This window comes from Eurosta solidaginis, chromosome 5 (assembly GCF_040869045.1).
Source record: "Eurosta solidaginis isolate ZX-2024a chromosome 5, ASM4086904v1, whole genome shotgun sequence".
NCBI lineage: Eukaryota > Metazoa > Arthropoda > Insecta > Diptera > Tephritidae > Eurosta > Eurosta solidaginis.
Genome location: NC_090323.1, coordinates 41,755,910 through 41,774,198, shown reverse-complemented (window position 1 = coordinate 41,774,198; position 18,289 = coordinate 41,755,910). Strand labels below are relative to the sequence as shown.

Below are 18,289 nucleotides of genomic sequence, written 5' to 3'. Positions count from 1 at the left end.
ATAACATGCACAGTATTGTATACATTCTATCTAATAAAACTAAAATTTTCTAAAAGTCGCTATTTGAATTTAATAAATAATTTCGTAGAAATACATATCAAACCAAATGTATTACTAGGCGTATACGCAATATATTGCATACCTGCATCCATAGTATACGATAAACGCAAACAAATTCAGTACAAGCAAGAATATGATAAGTAGGACTATAGCAATAACAGTCACATATCAACATATCATAATGTTAACTTCGTGTCATAAACATTCATGTTTCAATGGTTTATGATGCAATAAGAAAGGCAACAAAAACGGAGTGAGGAATAATCCTACGAAATGATGCACATACAACTGTACATGTATACAAATGCAGAATGACTGCGGTGTATGAATAGCGTATACCTCATGGTGTCCAGTATATGAATAAAAACTCGTATACTCGCACAAACACACGAATGGAAGTAGAAGTGTATGTATGCATGGGCGATATGCAGGCATATACACGTACGCTGATTACAATTTAACAACGTACTATGAACCGGTTTGCTTTTGGTATCTATCCTCAATGCTTGTTGAAGCAATACCAAGTAGAATTAAAAAAAAAAAACTGACTTAAGAAAAGAAGGGAGCGCAATGAAAGTAGAATAAAAAATTTGTTTAAAATGGAGGAGTATGAGTAACCAAATATTTGTATGCGGTTGTGAATTGTTTATGTGTACGCATGTGTGTGTTGCTATGTATATATTGAGTGTGTAGCAGGAGTAGTGTGCACTATACAAAAGCAAAGCATTGTCATGCACAAGCTTGTTGGCATATATTATAATAGACAAATATGTTTAAATTGTGCGATTACAATAAAGACTATTTATATTCAATTTCCTTTTTTCTTTTATTTCCCTTTCTTTTTGTGCACATTCTACTTTTTAAAATTTCATTCCATTGTGATCTTTTCATTCCTAATGTCAACAACATTTGACAGAATTGTGTTCCACACAAATAAAAACCACAGTTTCATTTAACGGCCAACATCAACAACTTATTCGCACACTAACCATCTCGCTCACACACATACGATACAGAGGCAGCAAACAGAGATTTGCAAAATTGTAAACTGCCATACAAAACAGTTATGCCGTTTGCGCAAACGAGCTGCGCGCCAGAGCAGGCCAAAAACAAATGTGGATTGTAGCATGAGGGGAAGAAGCAACAACACAAAAGAGCAAACGAAGCAAAAGGCAAAAAGTTGACAGCTTTGTGGAAAATAAGCGGCGTCAGTAGAATTTATTGCTGTGTGTGCGACAAGAGAATTACGTCTAGAGCGCTACAAGTGTTAAATAAATTAAAATTACAGCATAAAAGGTTGTAGAAAATATATAAAAATTATAATAAAATAAAATATAAGAGTTAAAGAATAGTGTTGTGCAAAATTTATAAACGTGTATATGTTAAATAAGCAACAAAATGATCAATACAATGCTAGAGCATGTTCCCATAAAACTGGAAGCGCCGGATAACGAAGGTTTGGGCGGCGACAACGACGGAGACGTAGCAGCTGCTGAAAACAATGGCAGCAAACAGAAAAGCAATAAAAATGTTAAAACTAATGTTGGTAAGAATATAAGCACAGAGGGGAAGGATGACATTGACAAGGATGAGGATGAAGAAGACGACGATGATGAAGATGAAGACGACGACTCCGATGATGATGATTCGGAAACGGATCTCCTGGATGATGATGAAAGTACAATGCTACCTATAAGTAGCGATGAAGAAGCAGAGCTGGAAGCACAGCGTATACGTTTTCATGAATTACTTGGTAAAACGTTGCAATTACATACAATACTAACAACAAATAAAAAGAAAAAACATAGCAAAGACAGTGACAGCATTGGAGGTGACGGCAGCGATACACAACAATCACCAATAAATATAGAACCAACGGCAGCATCAACAAAAAAACTACGTGAATCTAGCGTATCAAGTTGTGCTAGCGTAAGTAGTAAAACTTCGATAGCTTCCTGCTCTTCAAAAGACTCAAGCATAGTTACGCGAAGGCAGACACGCTGTGCAGGAGCGCCCGCAAAGTCAACACAAAACAAACAACAGCAAAATGCAAAGAAGACACAGCGTAATGTTGCGTCGAGCAAGCAAACAACAAAGGACAAGGGTAAAAATGTTGAGCAGCTGGAGAAGGTGGTAGAACAAGAAGAGGATAATGCAATTGCAAAGGCAGCAGCAGCAGCAATTGCGGGGACTGCTAATGTACGTCCATGCCGCACACGTGCCTCTTCCACATGCTCTGTTGCCTCATCAATAGTCACACCCTCTTGTCACACTGAATCTTGTGGCAATATATATGTCTACGAAGAACAACAAAAGCTTATATTCACATGTAGTTTTTGCGACTTGCGTTATGTTGATATGTCCAATTTTGCCAAACATTTACACGATGCACATAAGCTATTCAAAGAGGAAGAGGATAATGTCGTAGTAGCGCAACAAACTGCGTCTCGTAAAAATATACGCAATCAAGCTGAAAAGCAACAGGCCTCCAACGCAATTGGCTGCATGGCGCAAGCGCAGGATAACAGCAAAGAACTGCTGAAAGTGAAAGTAAAAGTTGAAGTGCCCTCTCCAGAGTATGATTCGTACACGGATGATAGTTCAAGCGCGCATTCAATGTCACCAATACCGACAGATGCAACACTTGACTCTTGTGGTAACATTTTTATTTTGAATGAAAAAAAGATCTTCCTCATATGTGGTTATTGTGAATGTAAATATGCTACATTGGATTTATTCCAAAAACATTTACGTCAACAACATAAATTATTTAGTGGCCCAATTAAGGAAATCAATGTATTGCCCAAGCTTGAAATTAAGCAAGAGGTATATGATGATATTGAACAGCAGTTCACCAAAAAGAGCGCTGTAGCTATAGAAAACGAAAAACAACGTAAAGCTAGCGTAGAAGCTATGACTGATTCGCCTGTGATGGTTGTGGTACCAATGTCGCAGAATTTGGATAATAATAATGATATTTTGGCAAACACAATAGCTGTACAAATACCAGACACACCACCACCGGATGAAGAGAAGTCAGTGGATGAGGCAGCTATGAGCAATAAGGCAACAAGTGGGGTTGAAGGTGTTGAGAAGGTGGTTGGTGAAGAGCGTGTTGTTGCTGAGGAGAGTGTGGCAACTGAGAAGAGGGTGGTAGCTAAGTCGCAGATAAGAGCTGATGATAGTATAAAGGTTTCGATGGATTTGGCTCAGGAGGGGGTTGTGGTGGAGGAGATGAAGAATAAAGAGCATGTATTGGTTGAGAAAAATATGCTAGCGGAGAAGCTGACAGATAGAGTATTGATGGGAGCTAAGCAGTGTGTGGGAATTGAAGAAAATCTTGTGAAAAGTGGGAGTGTGATTGAAGAAAAGAAACTGGAACAACCCAAAATTGGAGACAATTCGGAAATTGAGGCAAAGTTGTGGTCTAAGAAGAAGCTAAAGATGGTTGAGGAAACACAAACAACAAAAGATTGTAAAATCTATGATATTACCACAAAAATATCACGCAAAAGTCCAGAAGGGAACCAGAATAAAACTAATATCATGGCTAAAGCCGATATTGAAGAAAAAGGGGGTGTTGAACTAAGTAACGGAACTGAACCGCGTATGACTGTGAATAAAACCCTATGTAACAACAATAAAAATGTAGAACAAAAACAAAAGACAAATGTTAAGCAACAGATTAGCGTAATAACAAGAGCAGCTGCTTCAAATGAGGAGCATGCGCAGTTGCAGGCACAACAACAGGTGGATGCCATCGAAGAACCGGCAACAGAAGCACGTGTAGACGTTGATAATTGGGCTGAGGAAAAACTGGAAGAGGACGACGAAGAGGAAATGTGGGAGGATGAAGACGAAGGAGAGGAATGGGCCGAACAAAAACTAGCAGCAAAACGAAAAAGAAAACGCCGGCCTGTAAGTAAACAAAACTTGACCTTTCCAATATTAGACATTTATTTGCATAATTTTATGGTGTAATACACCTTGAGATTTGTATATACGTATATGTATATTTGTTTTTGGATTTCTTTCTGGATTTGATTAAGCCAAAATTTTATTTTTATACACGTTCTTTTTTCTTTAAACTTTTTAGTTTTGACAAAAAAAATTTAAAACTTATTCTTGCTGCAAATGATTCGAAATTAAATTAAAAATGTACATGGAGTTGCGTAGTTTAAGGCTACAGTTTTCTGCCTATAACTACGATTGTCGATTACGATTAAAAAAAAAATAAATGTAAGGCGCAATAACCTCCGAAGAGATCTTACGCCGAGCTTCTCTTCCAATTTGTACCGTGTTCCTTTTTTTTAATTTTTCATACAAATTGGCGGGACGGGACCTAATTGTTTTATGCAGACTCCGAACGGCATCTGCAAGGCAGATGAGTTTTCACTGAGAGCTTTTCATGGCAGAAATACACTCGAGTGCTTGCCAAACACTGCCTTCGTGTAAAATCTAACTTTTATCACATTCTATGTATGACCTATTTATAAAACCAACATTACCATAAAGGTACTAGCCCGACCATCTCGGGAACGATTTGGTATGACCACATGCGACCTTCTGAGCCATATCGCCCTCCCACCACCTAGATCCATCAGGAGTTCGGGGTCGCCAGAGCCCCGGCTGTTAATAAAACATGTTTCTCCATGGATAGGGGAGGTTAACAATTGGGTTAGAGAAGCTATATTTTGCGCTGGCCACACCTTGAAATGGTTGCGCTACACAACCCCTTGAATCTATTTGGTATTTAATTCGCCTCTTACGACAGGCATACCTACCGCCGGTCTATTCTAAACCCCTAACCCGCTGGGGGATTTTAGCGAATATCGCCGATATCTATATATAAATTGGGAATTCGAAAATTGTTGTCTTGAGAAAACCAACCGAACGCAGCTTTGATCTCGCTAGCAAATGTACAAAGAGTGTGTATGTAGTTGTTTTGTTGGAAGTGTAGAGCGAGTGTCAGCAAATATGGGTAAATGTGTAATTTTCTTCGTTGGATTCAAAGTGCTTACGAAAGAAAAGATAATATCTAAGTTGGAGTAGATTTTTGTTCTTGTTTACTACTTTGTGAGTTAATTAAATAAAATACAAAAATCGTAACGGAAGAGAATAAAATAAAGTAAAGAGAAGGAAATGAAAGAAAAGGAACGGAAAGGAAAGGGACGGAAAGAAAAGCAATGGTTAGGAAGGAGAGAAGAGGGGGGGGGGGGGGGGGTGAGGAATGGAAGAAAAGATAAGGAAAGAAAGGAATATTGAAAGGCAAGCAAAAGTCCAGACCCGTGTGTAGTGGTTGAATTTCAACCATTGGGAGAACTCTGGTAGTCTTGAAATGGTCCCGCAAACAATGCAGAAATATTTCGTCCGAAATTATATAGAAATGGTCCCGTAGTGGTTACGAAAATATTTTCGAAATGATTCGATAATAGTTCCGAAATTACTTCAAAACAAGTAAGGACGGGGCTGTCTTCGGCTGTGCCGAAGACTTCATACCTTTCATGAATGGGGCTGAACAATAATCTTATCCCGTTCGTAATCTCCAAAAAATCGGATGTATAAGATAAGAAATATATAGGGACAGCTGTACATACCTAAACGATTTTTAAATTAATATAAAATAAAAAATTGCAAAAAACCCCCTTATCTGAACGATCGGTTGTATGGGATATATATTATATATAGCTCCGATCGAAATGATTTTTGCAATAAATCTTCTATGATATATTGGAATATATATCACCAAGTTTCACTTTTTTATATTGGAAACTAATGGCCAAAAATCTTTCTATCTGAACGATCGGTTGTAAGGGATAGGTATATACTATATACATATAGCTCCGATCATAGTGATTTTTTCAGAAAATCTATGATATATTAAAATATATATCACAGAGTTTCACGTTTATACTTTCTAAATTAAGGGAGAAATGGCCAAAAATCTTTCTATCTGAACGATCGGTTGTATGGGATATAACTATATATAGTTCCGATCAAAGTGATTTTTTCAGGATATCTTCTATGATATATTAGAATAAATATCACCGAGTTTCACGTTTATACTTTCTAAACTGCGACACAAATGACCAAAATCGTCTTATTTGAATGATCGGTTGTATGGGAGATATATGTTATAGTGGTCGGATCCTACCGGATCCGACAAATGTCTAATATAATACAAAAATACATCCTTGTGCCAAATTTAATTGAGATATCTCAAAATTTGAGGGACTAGTTTGCGTTCAAACAGACAGACGGACGGACGGACAGACGGACATGGCTATATCAACTCAGTTCGCGCCTTGATCAATTCGGTATACTTAATGGTGAGTCTATCGTCTATATTTCTCAACGTTACAAACATCGGACCAAAGTTAATATACCATTTCATGTTCATGAAAGGTATAATAATTACAAAATTGTCTTGATATGAGTCACGAAACGATACCGAAATTATGTGGAGGTAGTCTCGGGATGATCCCGAAAAAGTGCAATTATAGCTTCAATAAATTAAATTAATTATTAATTTTTATTTCAGGTGTTTTCTAGGCGTTCACCACCAAAGCGTAGAGCAACAGCAATGAAAGCCACAACCGTTTTACCAAAAATTGAAAGTAGCGCCCCACCTCCTACTAAAGCAACTAAAACTAGAGTCGAAAGTACCATCATAAAATTGGTTACAGCTGCATCCAGAGCCACTGAAACCGCAACAAACAACCTCACGTTAAGACAACCAAAAGCGGAAAATAAAACTAGCAGCTTAACAATGCAATCAGCTCCCCTAAAAATTGAAGCAGAATGTCCAATACCAGATCCACAACCTAGAGTAGTAGCTGTTAAACCTGCACAATCAAAAATCGAATCTAGCCATAAAGCTGGAGCAGAGCCTAGTAATCATACAGTGGTAGATGTCAAACCAATAAGTACTAATTCCGAAATAAGTAGTCCAATAGTAATAGCAGTTGAACATCCAAAATCTAAAGAGGAAACTATCAATCCTACCGCAGTAGCTGCTGAGCCCACAAGAGTTAAAGGTGGAACTAAAAATGTAACAATAAATCAACATACAGTTAAAACAGAAACAAGTGATCTCTCACTAATAGCCGTCCAGCCACCGAAAGCTAGGGGAAAGAGTTGTAGCTTAAAAGTAGTACCTACTGAACACCCAAAAGCTAAACCTGAAAGTAGCAGCTCAGTTGAACCCCCAAAATCTGAAGTCAAAATTATAAATCAAGCACCAGGAGCTGATAAGATCTCAAGCGCCAAGGCCGGAATCGTCAACCAAATGGAGGAGCAACAAACACTTAAAACCCAAACTGATGGTCTGACAATGGTGTTAAACGAACTACAAACGGCCAAAGCCGAAAATAATAGTATAACAAAAGTAGCTGATGAGCCCCCAAAGGCGGAATGTAGCAGCATAACAGTAAGGGCAGTGGAATCAACGACACCTAATGCGGAAACTGGCAGTCTAACCGTAGCCGCAGTAGAAACAGCAGAATTTAAAGTCGAAATTAATAACATAACTGCTGTAGCATTTGAACCATCAAAAGATAAAAGCCCAATAGTAGTAGCTGCTGAGCCTCCAAGATCTAAAGCTGTAACTAGCACCATAAACGGAAAGCAAACAGAAACTGAAGCCGAAAACAACAGAGTCAAAGAAGTAGCTGTAGAATTACCAAAAGCTAAATCTGATATTTGCAGCCTAACAGTAGAAGTAGATAAAACGGAAATAGCTAAAGAGGAAATTGTCATCCCTGTAGTAATAGCTGCTGAACCCCCAAAAGCTGTTGACGATAGAACTAACCCAAATGCAGTAACCGTTGAATCCTCAAAGGATAAAGCTGACGGTACTACCTCAACGTTAGTAACAGCCAAGCCCCCAAGAACAAAAGCTGAATCTAGTACCGCAACCGTAAAGCAACAAGAAGCGAATGTCGAAACAAGTGAGTCGCCCAATGTACACCTCGAACCACCAATATCTAAATTAGAAAATGGTAGGCTAGGAGTAGTAGCTCTTGAATGTGAAAAAGCTACAGCAACAACAACAGCCGAAAGTTGTAACAGAACCGTAGAAGCGGTAGAATCATCAAATAATAAACTAGAAAGTACAACAGCCGAAAGTTGTAACAGAACCGTAGAAGCGGTAGAATCATCAAATAATAAACTAGAAAGTACAATGGTAACTTCTAAGCCCCCAAAAGCGAATGCTGTAGCAGTAAAACAACAAGCAGTAAAAGTAGTAACATTGGAAGCACCAAAAAACAAGGCCCAAAGTAGTAATATACTAGTAATATCCGTTGAACCTTCAGACGCTAATCCAGAAAGTAGCAACCCAACAGTATTAGTTAGCGATCCTTCAATAGCTAAAGTCGAAGCTGGTCGAAATGTTACCCTAGTAGCTGCCGAACGACTAAATGGAAAAGCCCAAACTAGTAACCTACCAGAAGTAGCCGTAGATCCATCAGAAGCAGTATCGAAACCCGAAAATGCAATATCCGACAGTAATAGCGTAACATTAGTGGCGGTTGAACCACCAAAAGCTAAACCTGAAAGTAGCTGTCAGTTGGATATAGGTGTTGATCCCTCACCTTTGCCTCCCGCTGATTTTTATAAGCAGACTTTAGTAGAAGCAGCGCCAAATATTGCACTCTCCGAATCGGTGCGAGTTTTCGAAACAGTTACAACAACAACAGCTAAACCTGAAAGTAACTGTCAGTTGGATATAGGTGCTGAACTCTCACCCTTGCCTCCCGCTGATATTTATAAGCAGACTTTAGTAGAAGCAGCGCCAAATATTGAACTCTCCGAATCGGTGCAGGTTTTCGAAACAGTTACAACAACAACCGTTATAATTCAAGCTGAAAACATTGATAGTACTAATAATAGTGTCACTTATGTGATAACTGAAGTTCAAGCTGAAAATAATGTAAGCCCAGCTGCTGATATCGAAAAGCCAACTGAAGCAAAAGCGACAAAGGGGGCAGATAAAAAACAACAACAAAAAACAAACACAAAAACTGGAACGGCGCCTAAAAGGAAACGTAAAAGTAAAATTCAAAGCGCTGAGATGGAACATTTCACACAGCCAAACGAAAACGCCACAACAACAATGCATTCTACAACGGTACCAATCACAAACGATATCAATCCAGATAAAATGTCAATATTAGCCACCACAGCAGCTTCACTACCAGCATCAACTGAAATATTTTTATGTCCACCAATTTACGCAGCACCAGAAAATGATCAAACGATATCAAACCCCACTGCGGTTACACCTGCCTCCGCTGTTCCAACTATGGCGCCTGCTGCTGCTCCAGTTGTAACTCCTTCAGCGGCTCCAACTGCTGTACCTGCTACCTCTGCTGTTGGTGGTGCAAAGCCTAAACGCCAACGTAAACCCAAAAATTCCAACACTATTAAGACTAGTACAGCGGCGGAAGGAACTGACGATCGTTTGTTAATGCCATTGGTTACTGTATCCTACTCGGAGACGAACAAGTTACGTTACGCCTGCACTCTCTGCCCAAGATCGTTTAGTAAATCACCACGATTGGCTGAACATACACGTTTACATACTGGCGAGAAACCATTTGAATGCGAACATTGCGGCAAAGCGTTTCGTATCAAAAGACGCCTAAATGAGCATAAAATGCGTCATTTAGAAGTGAAAGCATTTAATTGTGAGGTTTGTGGTATACCAGTTGCAACGAAACAGGATCTACGATTGCATAGGCGTCATCATACCAATGATAAGCGTTACAATTGCGACGAATGTGGTAAAAAATTTGTACGCAGCTCAGATTTGAAAATACATGTACGTGTACATACAGGTGAAAAACCGTTCGCGTGTGAAATTTGTCAGAAAACATTTCGTGCCAATCAAAATTTGCTTGTGCATCGTCGTACGCATGTGGGAGAAAAAAATTATAAATGTGATTATTGCGATAAACATTTTATGCGAAATATTGATCGTAAGGTGCATCATAGAACGCATACAGGTGAGTTTTTTTCTTTGTGAATTGCCTAAAAGAAAAGGATGTGCTCTAATGTAATTGATAGTTGGTAACATTGTACAAAACATATTAATTCAATTGTACTCCTTTCACCTTTGTTTTCTTCTTCACTAGGCGAACGACCATATAAATGTGAAATTTGCGACCGCAGCTATTCATCGCGTGCTCATGTACGTACTCACTTACAACGTGATCATGTCGACTTTGCAGGCGAGAATAAAGATGAACGTAAGAGGGCGGAACGTGATCGTGCAGTGCGTGAGCGTAAAATGCAGACAAAAACATCAGCGTCAGCAGTAACGGCTACAGTCGATGGAAATTCAAAGCAATCGCTAACAATTGATGAAATGGTAGAATTAATTATACCAGATGATGTGGAAGCACCAAAGCCAAATGTTTTACCCACCTCAATAAAGAAGGAGAAACCCATTGCAGCGGAAGTTACTATTAAAACACAAAAACGTAGAAAATCGACACCAAGATCATCGCCAGCATTAAAGAAAGCCAAAATTTCAGCGGAGCAAACAGAACGAACACAAAAGCAGCAATTGCAACAATTATTACCACAACAACAAAAATTACTACCACAACAACAACAACAGCAAACTCAACAACAACTACAACCTCAACAATCACATTCACAACACGCACCCAACGCAACATTGCCAATGCAACAAGTATCTGTTACTGTGTCAATGCAAGTGCAAAAGGATTTGTCTCCTATGGTGGTTGAACCAATGCCAGAGAAAGAAAATGCTACAACTATTGTGGGTGGTGTGCTTGCTGCGCCACCGCTCAATGCGAAAAATGTAAAGAATGAACGCAAAATAACGAGCTATTTCAATGTTTTGGGACAAAAAACAGAAATTTAAAGACTTGCACACATTTTAAATGGTAAGAAAATGAAGAAAAATATATATTTTTTTACAAAACATATATCTTTATATGGGACCCGGTCTATGAAAAGGTGGTTATGACTCAAAAAAGAAATTGCGAGAAACAGCTGTTAACAGCTGTTTTTTTGAGTCATAAGCCATCTTTTCATAGACCGGGTCACATATTGTGTTGGGAAGATATAGATAGAGCAAAATATTTAGCAACGAAATAATTTTCCAAAATATTGGATAATATACTAGGTGTAGGAATTGTTTAAATTTTCTCCGGATAACGGAAATTTTCAACCCTAACGAAAAATCAAAAAACAAAATTAATCATTGAATTTGAGCTTGAAAACAGAAAATCTTCAAAAAAAAAAAACTAATATTTTTATTAGTTGCGCGATTTGTGACTGGAATTTGATGCTGATTTGAAAGGCAATACTTTTTCCGAGAAACTTTCAACCTGAGAAGAAACTGCGAAAATTTTAGATTTGCAAGAAAAGACGAGATTATTTCCGCTTTTTTGAGTTACGCGCTAATTTTGACCTTTAAATTAATATGAGAAGGTTTTGGCCAAGCCCAGCCTTCTATTGCCAGCGAAAATCCTACAAACCAAGCCAGATATTTTGCTGTTTCTATACCTTTCTAAGCCTTAGTATATTAAATTAAGTGTACTTTTAAGACAGGTGGTGAAAGAAAGAGATAAAGCGCGAAAGTTTCACGCGTGGTAATAACTTTAAGTCAACATTAGATATATAAAAACAATTATATAATTCTCAAAGCAATTTTTATAGAATGTACTAAACGAAGTAAGTATCATATCAAGCTTATTATTTATTGTAAAAATCCATTGTTTTCTCTAAAAGAAAAAATTGAGAGTAATTAATCTTATGAAAATTTTATGAAAATCTAATACCGTCAGTTAACACAAAAAAAAAACGAAAATCATTTAAAAGACCTCGCCTATACACTGTTAAAAAAAGAAAGAAAACACTTTTTATATACTACATATTTGTAAGAAGATTATGCGCTTCTAGAGATACTATGTCGATATTCTTATACAAATACCGAAAAAACAAGAAAAAACGTTTAATATTCGCTATTATTAAATGGTAGAATTACTGTTGTCTCGATACTAATTGTTATTATAATAGCATTTTAATATGCTGCAGAGAAGTCATAGTTTTTAGACGAATTGTTCCATTTTAGACCATGTTGGTCATGCTTAGTATGTAGGAACAATTTGTTTTGCTAATTATTAACCACTAATTTTCCTACACATACATTTTTAATAATTAATTAAACAACGTTTTTTTTTGCTGCTAATATAATTACATACATCATTTATATGCAAATTATTAATAACTAATCTCAATGCCAACTGAATTCCATGAACGAAATACATATATATGTACATACACGCATATGTAACAATTGCAATTTAATCTTAAATTTATTCACATATGGGTCATTACATGTCAAATCGATGCATGATTGAAAACAACTTTTGTGTAAATGGCTGAATTGTGGTCAGAAAACGTGCATTATATTTATCTGTTTATAATAAACATCTGTGTAAGAGGTTTATTTTGGTGAAACGCCCTACTTTAGAGATATATTCAAGAACGCCCTAAAAACGTGTGATAGCCCGTTTCTGAAAAGTCTTCTGAGAAACAAATCCTGAGAAAGGACGTTTGTGCAAAATATTCTGAGATAAGGCATTTTCGAAAAGGCAGCCGTGCTATGGTGTTATTCCACTCAGCAATCGATATATAAATTTGCATACTTTTTGTAAGCTTTTGTCGTATTTTTATTTTTTTTTATGGCGGCCACCGTGGTGTGATGGTAGCGTGCTCCGCCTACCACACCTTATGCCCTGGGTTCACACCCGGGGGAAAGCAACATCAAAATTTTAGAAATAAGGTTTTTCAATTAGAAGAAAATTTTCCTAAGCGGGGTCGCCCCTCGGCAGTGTTTGGCAAGCGCTCCGGGTGTATTTCTGCCATGAAAAGCTCTCAGTGAAAACTCATCTGCCCTGCAGATGCCGTTCGGAGTCGGCATAAAACATGTAGATCCCGTCCGACCAATTTGTAGGGAAAATCAAGAGGAGCACGACACAAATTGGAAGAGAAGCTCGGCCTTAGATCTCTTGGGAGGTTATCGGGCCTTACATTTATTTTTTTGTTTTTTTTTTAATGTTTTTTTATTCGAAAATATGTAATAAAAAAATCTTTTGAAATTTCAGCCAAATTAAAATAAAAAAATAAAAAAAATTTTGGTTTTAATTAAACGTTTTTTCAAAAATTAATTCATGTTCAAACGCACTTTTTTCATATTTCGTACTTGGGAACAAATTCGCTTGCCTATAGCTTTGATTAGAAATACTTTTGTATTCGAAAGTTATATGTATTAAAAAAAAAAACACGAAATTTTAAAACTTTCCATAAAAACATATTTTTTTTGGATTTTTGAAACTGAATAATTATTTTCAGTTTAAAATTAAAACGAAAAACGTTTTTTCAAAATTTTTGATTTGTTTCTTTTTATTTCTGTTTAGTTTTTTTTATTCCAATAACTTTTTTCAAAACTATAATTCTTTCCCAAATGTACACTTTTTACCATATTTTCTTTTTAAAAATAAATATTTTTTTTGCTTTAGGGACAAGTTCTTTTGTTAGATTTTATTGATAGCAAAAAAATTTGTATTTTTTTCGTAAAACTGGAAATTTTCAACAATTCCAAATCTAAATTTTTTTAATTAATAACACTGGTTTACAGCCAAAATGGACCAGAGACGCCATTATGAAATTCGTATGTAAAATTCCCCCCTGATTCCGAAAACCAAGGTTATTTTAAATTCTATGGTAACGTTTTTGTTATTTACGAATTACCGTTTTTGAAAAAAAAAAAATCGGTTCACTTAATCATATATATCTCAAGAACGAAAGGAGAAATTCCAAAACGGTTTGAAGCTTTTAAAAGGTAATCAAATAAACTGTGCATACTTTGCGAGGAAGGATCTCGAAAACGTTTAATTTTTTTTGCAGATTTTTTTCTTTCTAAGCTCTTACAAACAAAATAACAACATCGATGGACTGATACAAAAGTTATAGGCATTCAAGTAAATATATCCATTTAATACTTAAGTACCCTACTGGCACATATGTTTAGTATTCGTATATCAGTTAGTTAGCGAATACTAACACATATGTACCAGTAGGGTACTTAAGTATTAAATGGATATATTTACTTGAATGCTTATAACTTTTGTATTAGCCCATCGATTTAGTCGAATAAAAGCTTATTTTGTTTGTAAGAAAACAGAGCTTAAGCGAAAGAAAAAAATCTGCAAAAAAATAAAAAGTTTTCGAGATCCTTCCTCGCAAAGTACAATTTTTTTATATTTTTACAAAAAAAATTGAAAAAATCCGTAATGATTGTCGATATATTTGAATCAGCAGGGTCTAGCAAAAAGTGTTGTATACACAGTTTATAGAAAATTGTATTACCTTTTAAAAGCTTGAAACCGTTTTGGATTTTCTCAATTCGTTCTTGAGATATATATGATTAAGTGGACCCAATTTTTTTTTTTGAAAAACGGTAATTCGTAAATATCTCAAAAACCTTAGCATAGAATTAAAAATAACCTTGATTTTCGGAATCAGGGGGTGATTTTACATAGGAATTTCATAATGGCGTCTCTGGTGCAGAAAAAAAGTTGGAATTTGTAATCCAGTGTAATTAAACTAATACACTTAAATTTTTTTGTACACTAATGAAGTTAATCAGTTTTAATTTAACAAAAAAAAAATAAAAAAAAAAATTTGACTTGTATAATTTAAAAAGTAAATTTTTTCGAAGACATAATTTTTTAATGTGATATAAAAATTTCCGAAATTTTTTAAAACTTAATTCATTCAAGATAAAATTAAAAGAAAATTTTTTTTTCTAAGATATAATTCTCTACATAGTTTATAATTGATAATTAATAATTTTTATAAAAATTTCCAAATTTTTTTTATTCAAATTATTCATTTGTTTTTTTTTTTTTTTTTCAAGATAAAAATTCTTAAAAAAGCTTTAAAGATTTTCATTTTACATGATTTAAAAGAAAAAATCATCTTTTCGATTTCTATTTATAAATTAAAATTTTCAACTTTTTTGCAAATTAAAAAAAAAAATTATTTCTTTAAGCAGCAATGTTTTATATCATAAAAGTAAAGTTTTGCGTGCGCATGTAAATACTAAGTGCACTCATACTCAACCTTTGTGCACTTTTTGGCATGGAATGACCCAAACGTATAACTAAACTCATTTATTTTGAGTTCTTTAAAAGTATGAAAAAAAAAAACTAAAACAAAAAGTCAACTAAGTTTGATTTAGAAATCCACACACGAAACAAAACTAAATACACTTACAATGAATGCATACCATTTACATACATACAATTATACTCATTAATTTAAAGAAAATTAAATTAAAAAATACAAAAAAAAACATTCTCATAAGTTTCTCTTATTTTATTTTAAGTTATTAACTATACTTTATAGAAATTATAAACTTTTGTTAAACTACACAGTTTGCAAATAATTACATAATTAGTTTATAGATTTTAGTTATCGTAGACAAAAAAAAGAAATTTGCTCAATTTATGAATTCATTTGCATTTGCTTGAAATTAAAAAAATTATATTAATTGTAAAATCGCAACTGATTACAATATTGATTATTAACAGAAATTAAGTTTATTAAAAAAGGAATATAAAAAACAAAATAGCAAGTAATGCCTAAAAGACAAAATTTGCATACAAACATAGATATGTACATGTAAGGGAAAAGAAGGAAACAATTCCATTGATGCAGAAAACAAAAAACGTGTTTGTCAATAACCGGTTGAATGTCCGCTGCCAGCTACCGTCTGCCGTCTGAAATCTCAATTCAAATAATCCTCATTCCTACAGCTGTTGGTTAATTTTGTTTATTGCATGTTTGGGGTGTGTTTTTTTGGGCGTTCTTCAGCAGCCTGTTGTGGTGGTTGAGGCGCTATATTTTGGTTAACGCAAATACAATTTTGCTTGACAACAGGCTATGCTGTGCAGCTCTCAATTCAACCCTTGACAATGTGTAGACAAATTATATTTACATTTATAAGTTTGAATTGCACTCGTTTACCGTAGTACTTGAACAAACAAAACAATAGTTTTTTGTAAATCATTTACTTTCTAAGTAATTTATGTAAATTTGCATATTTAGTATATACAAACAAACTTTTTTCAATATAAAACATCCATCATATATGTAATACTCCTATATTGCTACAAAAGGCTAGGTACATTCCCAAACATATATTATTAAACGTTTTTGTTTTTGTATTCAATAATCGAATGTACCTAAATTTAAATTTTTTCTTGTCACACTTATGCTGCTACAATCACAAAAATTTTATAGGCTGTCTTGTTTTGATTTCAAATTCAAAACACATTGCGAGCATTTTCTATTAGCAATATAGGAGTATTACATATATGACATCCATACATTTATTTTTTTTTTATGAATTATAAACTTAATAAAATGCATATTATTTACGAAATTGTATTTGTTATTCATTGCTGGTAGTGTTTTTTTTTTAAGTTTATTCGAAAACCTACCAGTTGATTCTGCAGATCCAACATTGATTTGCTTCTTATCGGGCTCTATCTATTTGTTCTTGTTGTTGTAGCGATAAAAACACTCCCCGAAGGTTTTGGGGAGTGTTATCGATGTAGATTGACGGACTTAAAACCGGTAAGTACTGGTAAGAAGCACCATTAAGGTACAAGCCCGTCCGCCTCGGGAACGATTTAAGATTACCACATTGAACCTAGTAGACCATCCCGCCCCACCCCCTACTTACATGAGGAACTTGGATATTTCGCCACGGATAGGTGGCAACCCCTTGAATCATTTGGGTGTTTTAGTCGCCTCTTACCACAGGAATACCTGCCGCGGGTATATTCTAAGCCCCCGACCCGCTGTGGGGGGGGGGGGGGGGCGGTTATCTCTACAACAATGGACAGGCTGGAAATGGTTTCCAAATGAGAACCGAACCACATTGGTTGTTGTATTAACGATAAATATACTCCCCGGAGGCTTTGGATGTTGTTATGGATGTTGACGGTCCTTTGCCAGATATACATAGATGCCGGTACACTCCGGTAACAAAGGACCATTGAGGTACTAGCCCGACTATCTCGGGAACGATTTATATGACCACATTAAACCTTCAGGCCATCCCTCCCTCCCCACCCCCTAGTTTCATGAGGAGCTTGGGGTCGCCAGAGCCTCACCTGTTAATGAAACCTGATTCGCCGCGCTTAGGTGAGGTTGACAATTGGGTTGGAGAAGCTATATATTGCGCTGGCAACCCCTTGAGAGGGTTGCGCCTACCCAACCCCTTGAACCACATTGGTTACGACGCCATCTGGATGGACAGTTGCGCCACCGTACATTAACCATTCAAAGCAATCTGCCCGACAAATCAGTGTCGCGAGAGCGCTCGATTTGAAGAGAGGATTTTGCAGTTATCTGGTGAAGAAACATTAACTGTTGAGCACCTTGAGAAGGTCGGCTAGTATTTTAAGCAGGCTTACCTCTGGTGCATGAAGTGAAGGATGTTGCGGTATCGTGGACAGTAGAAAGGTAGGCGCTGCTTCTGCTGCAAGGCGGGAGTTGTGACTGTCTGGAAACAATCGCGTTCAAAAGGGGATACAATATCACAACTAAAACCTTTCGTGCCACGACTGAAGGAAGTTGTGAGTCTGCTAAAACAGATCCTATGCATCCTATCTCTGACTCGACAGCTGTTTATGATTTCGAGCATATGGCTTTTAGCATCCACCACGTCGAATGATATGACTCCTCATAACCTAATGTCAAACGGCTAAAGTTCCCATCGAAATTGTGCTCTGTTAGAGTCCTGCACGCGGCGGAATCGGTTATCAGTGTGTAACTTAAATACAAACGACATGTCTTAATGGGGGCGAAGGGAAGTTGGGGCTAGTTCGTGAACGAGTTTTCGCCTTTATATATTTCTAACTAGGTTTATGGGCCAACTTATGCTACTAGGGGAGAGGTTTTGCACCTCATCCTTGTGTTGGGATTATCATTTCTTTCTTGTTGACTTCAGGCCCAGGAAACATATACGGCCGTGCAATGAGACGTTGAGCAACACCATCACCACAGTCAGAATTGAGAACGATTTCTCCGAGTCGTTTGGAACTATACGAGGTTTCAGCAGCTTCATAAACGTGTCTTAAGTTGGCGCTGGAGAAAATTATACCAGTGCAGAACA

General features: G+C 36.2%; 2 protein-coding genes across 6 annotated transcripts in view; one reads left to right on the top strand and one right to left on the bottom strand.

Annotated features, from left to right (window-relative positions):
* Nucleotides 1-18,289, bottom strand: part of comm3 — a 167,129-nt gene that overhangs the window by 15,529 nt on the left and 133,311 nt on the right. The gene's annotated exons all lie outside the window — the stretch shown is intronic.
* LOC137253775 (uncharacterized) lies at nt 1,270-15,457 on the top strand. Its single transcript, XM_067791219.1, has 3 exons — nt 1,270-3,978; nt 6,602-10,067; nt 10,197-15,457. Exons 1-3 carry the CDS (start codon nt 1,459-1,461, stop codon nt 10,952-10,954), a joined length of 6,744 nt encoding a protein of 2,247 aa, XP_067647320.1. The 5' UTR covers nt 1,270-1,458; the 3' UTR covers nt 10,955-15,457.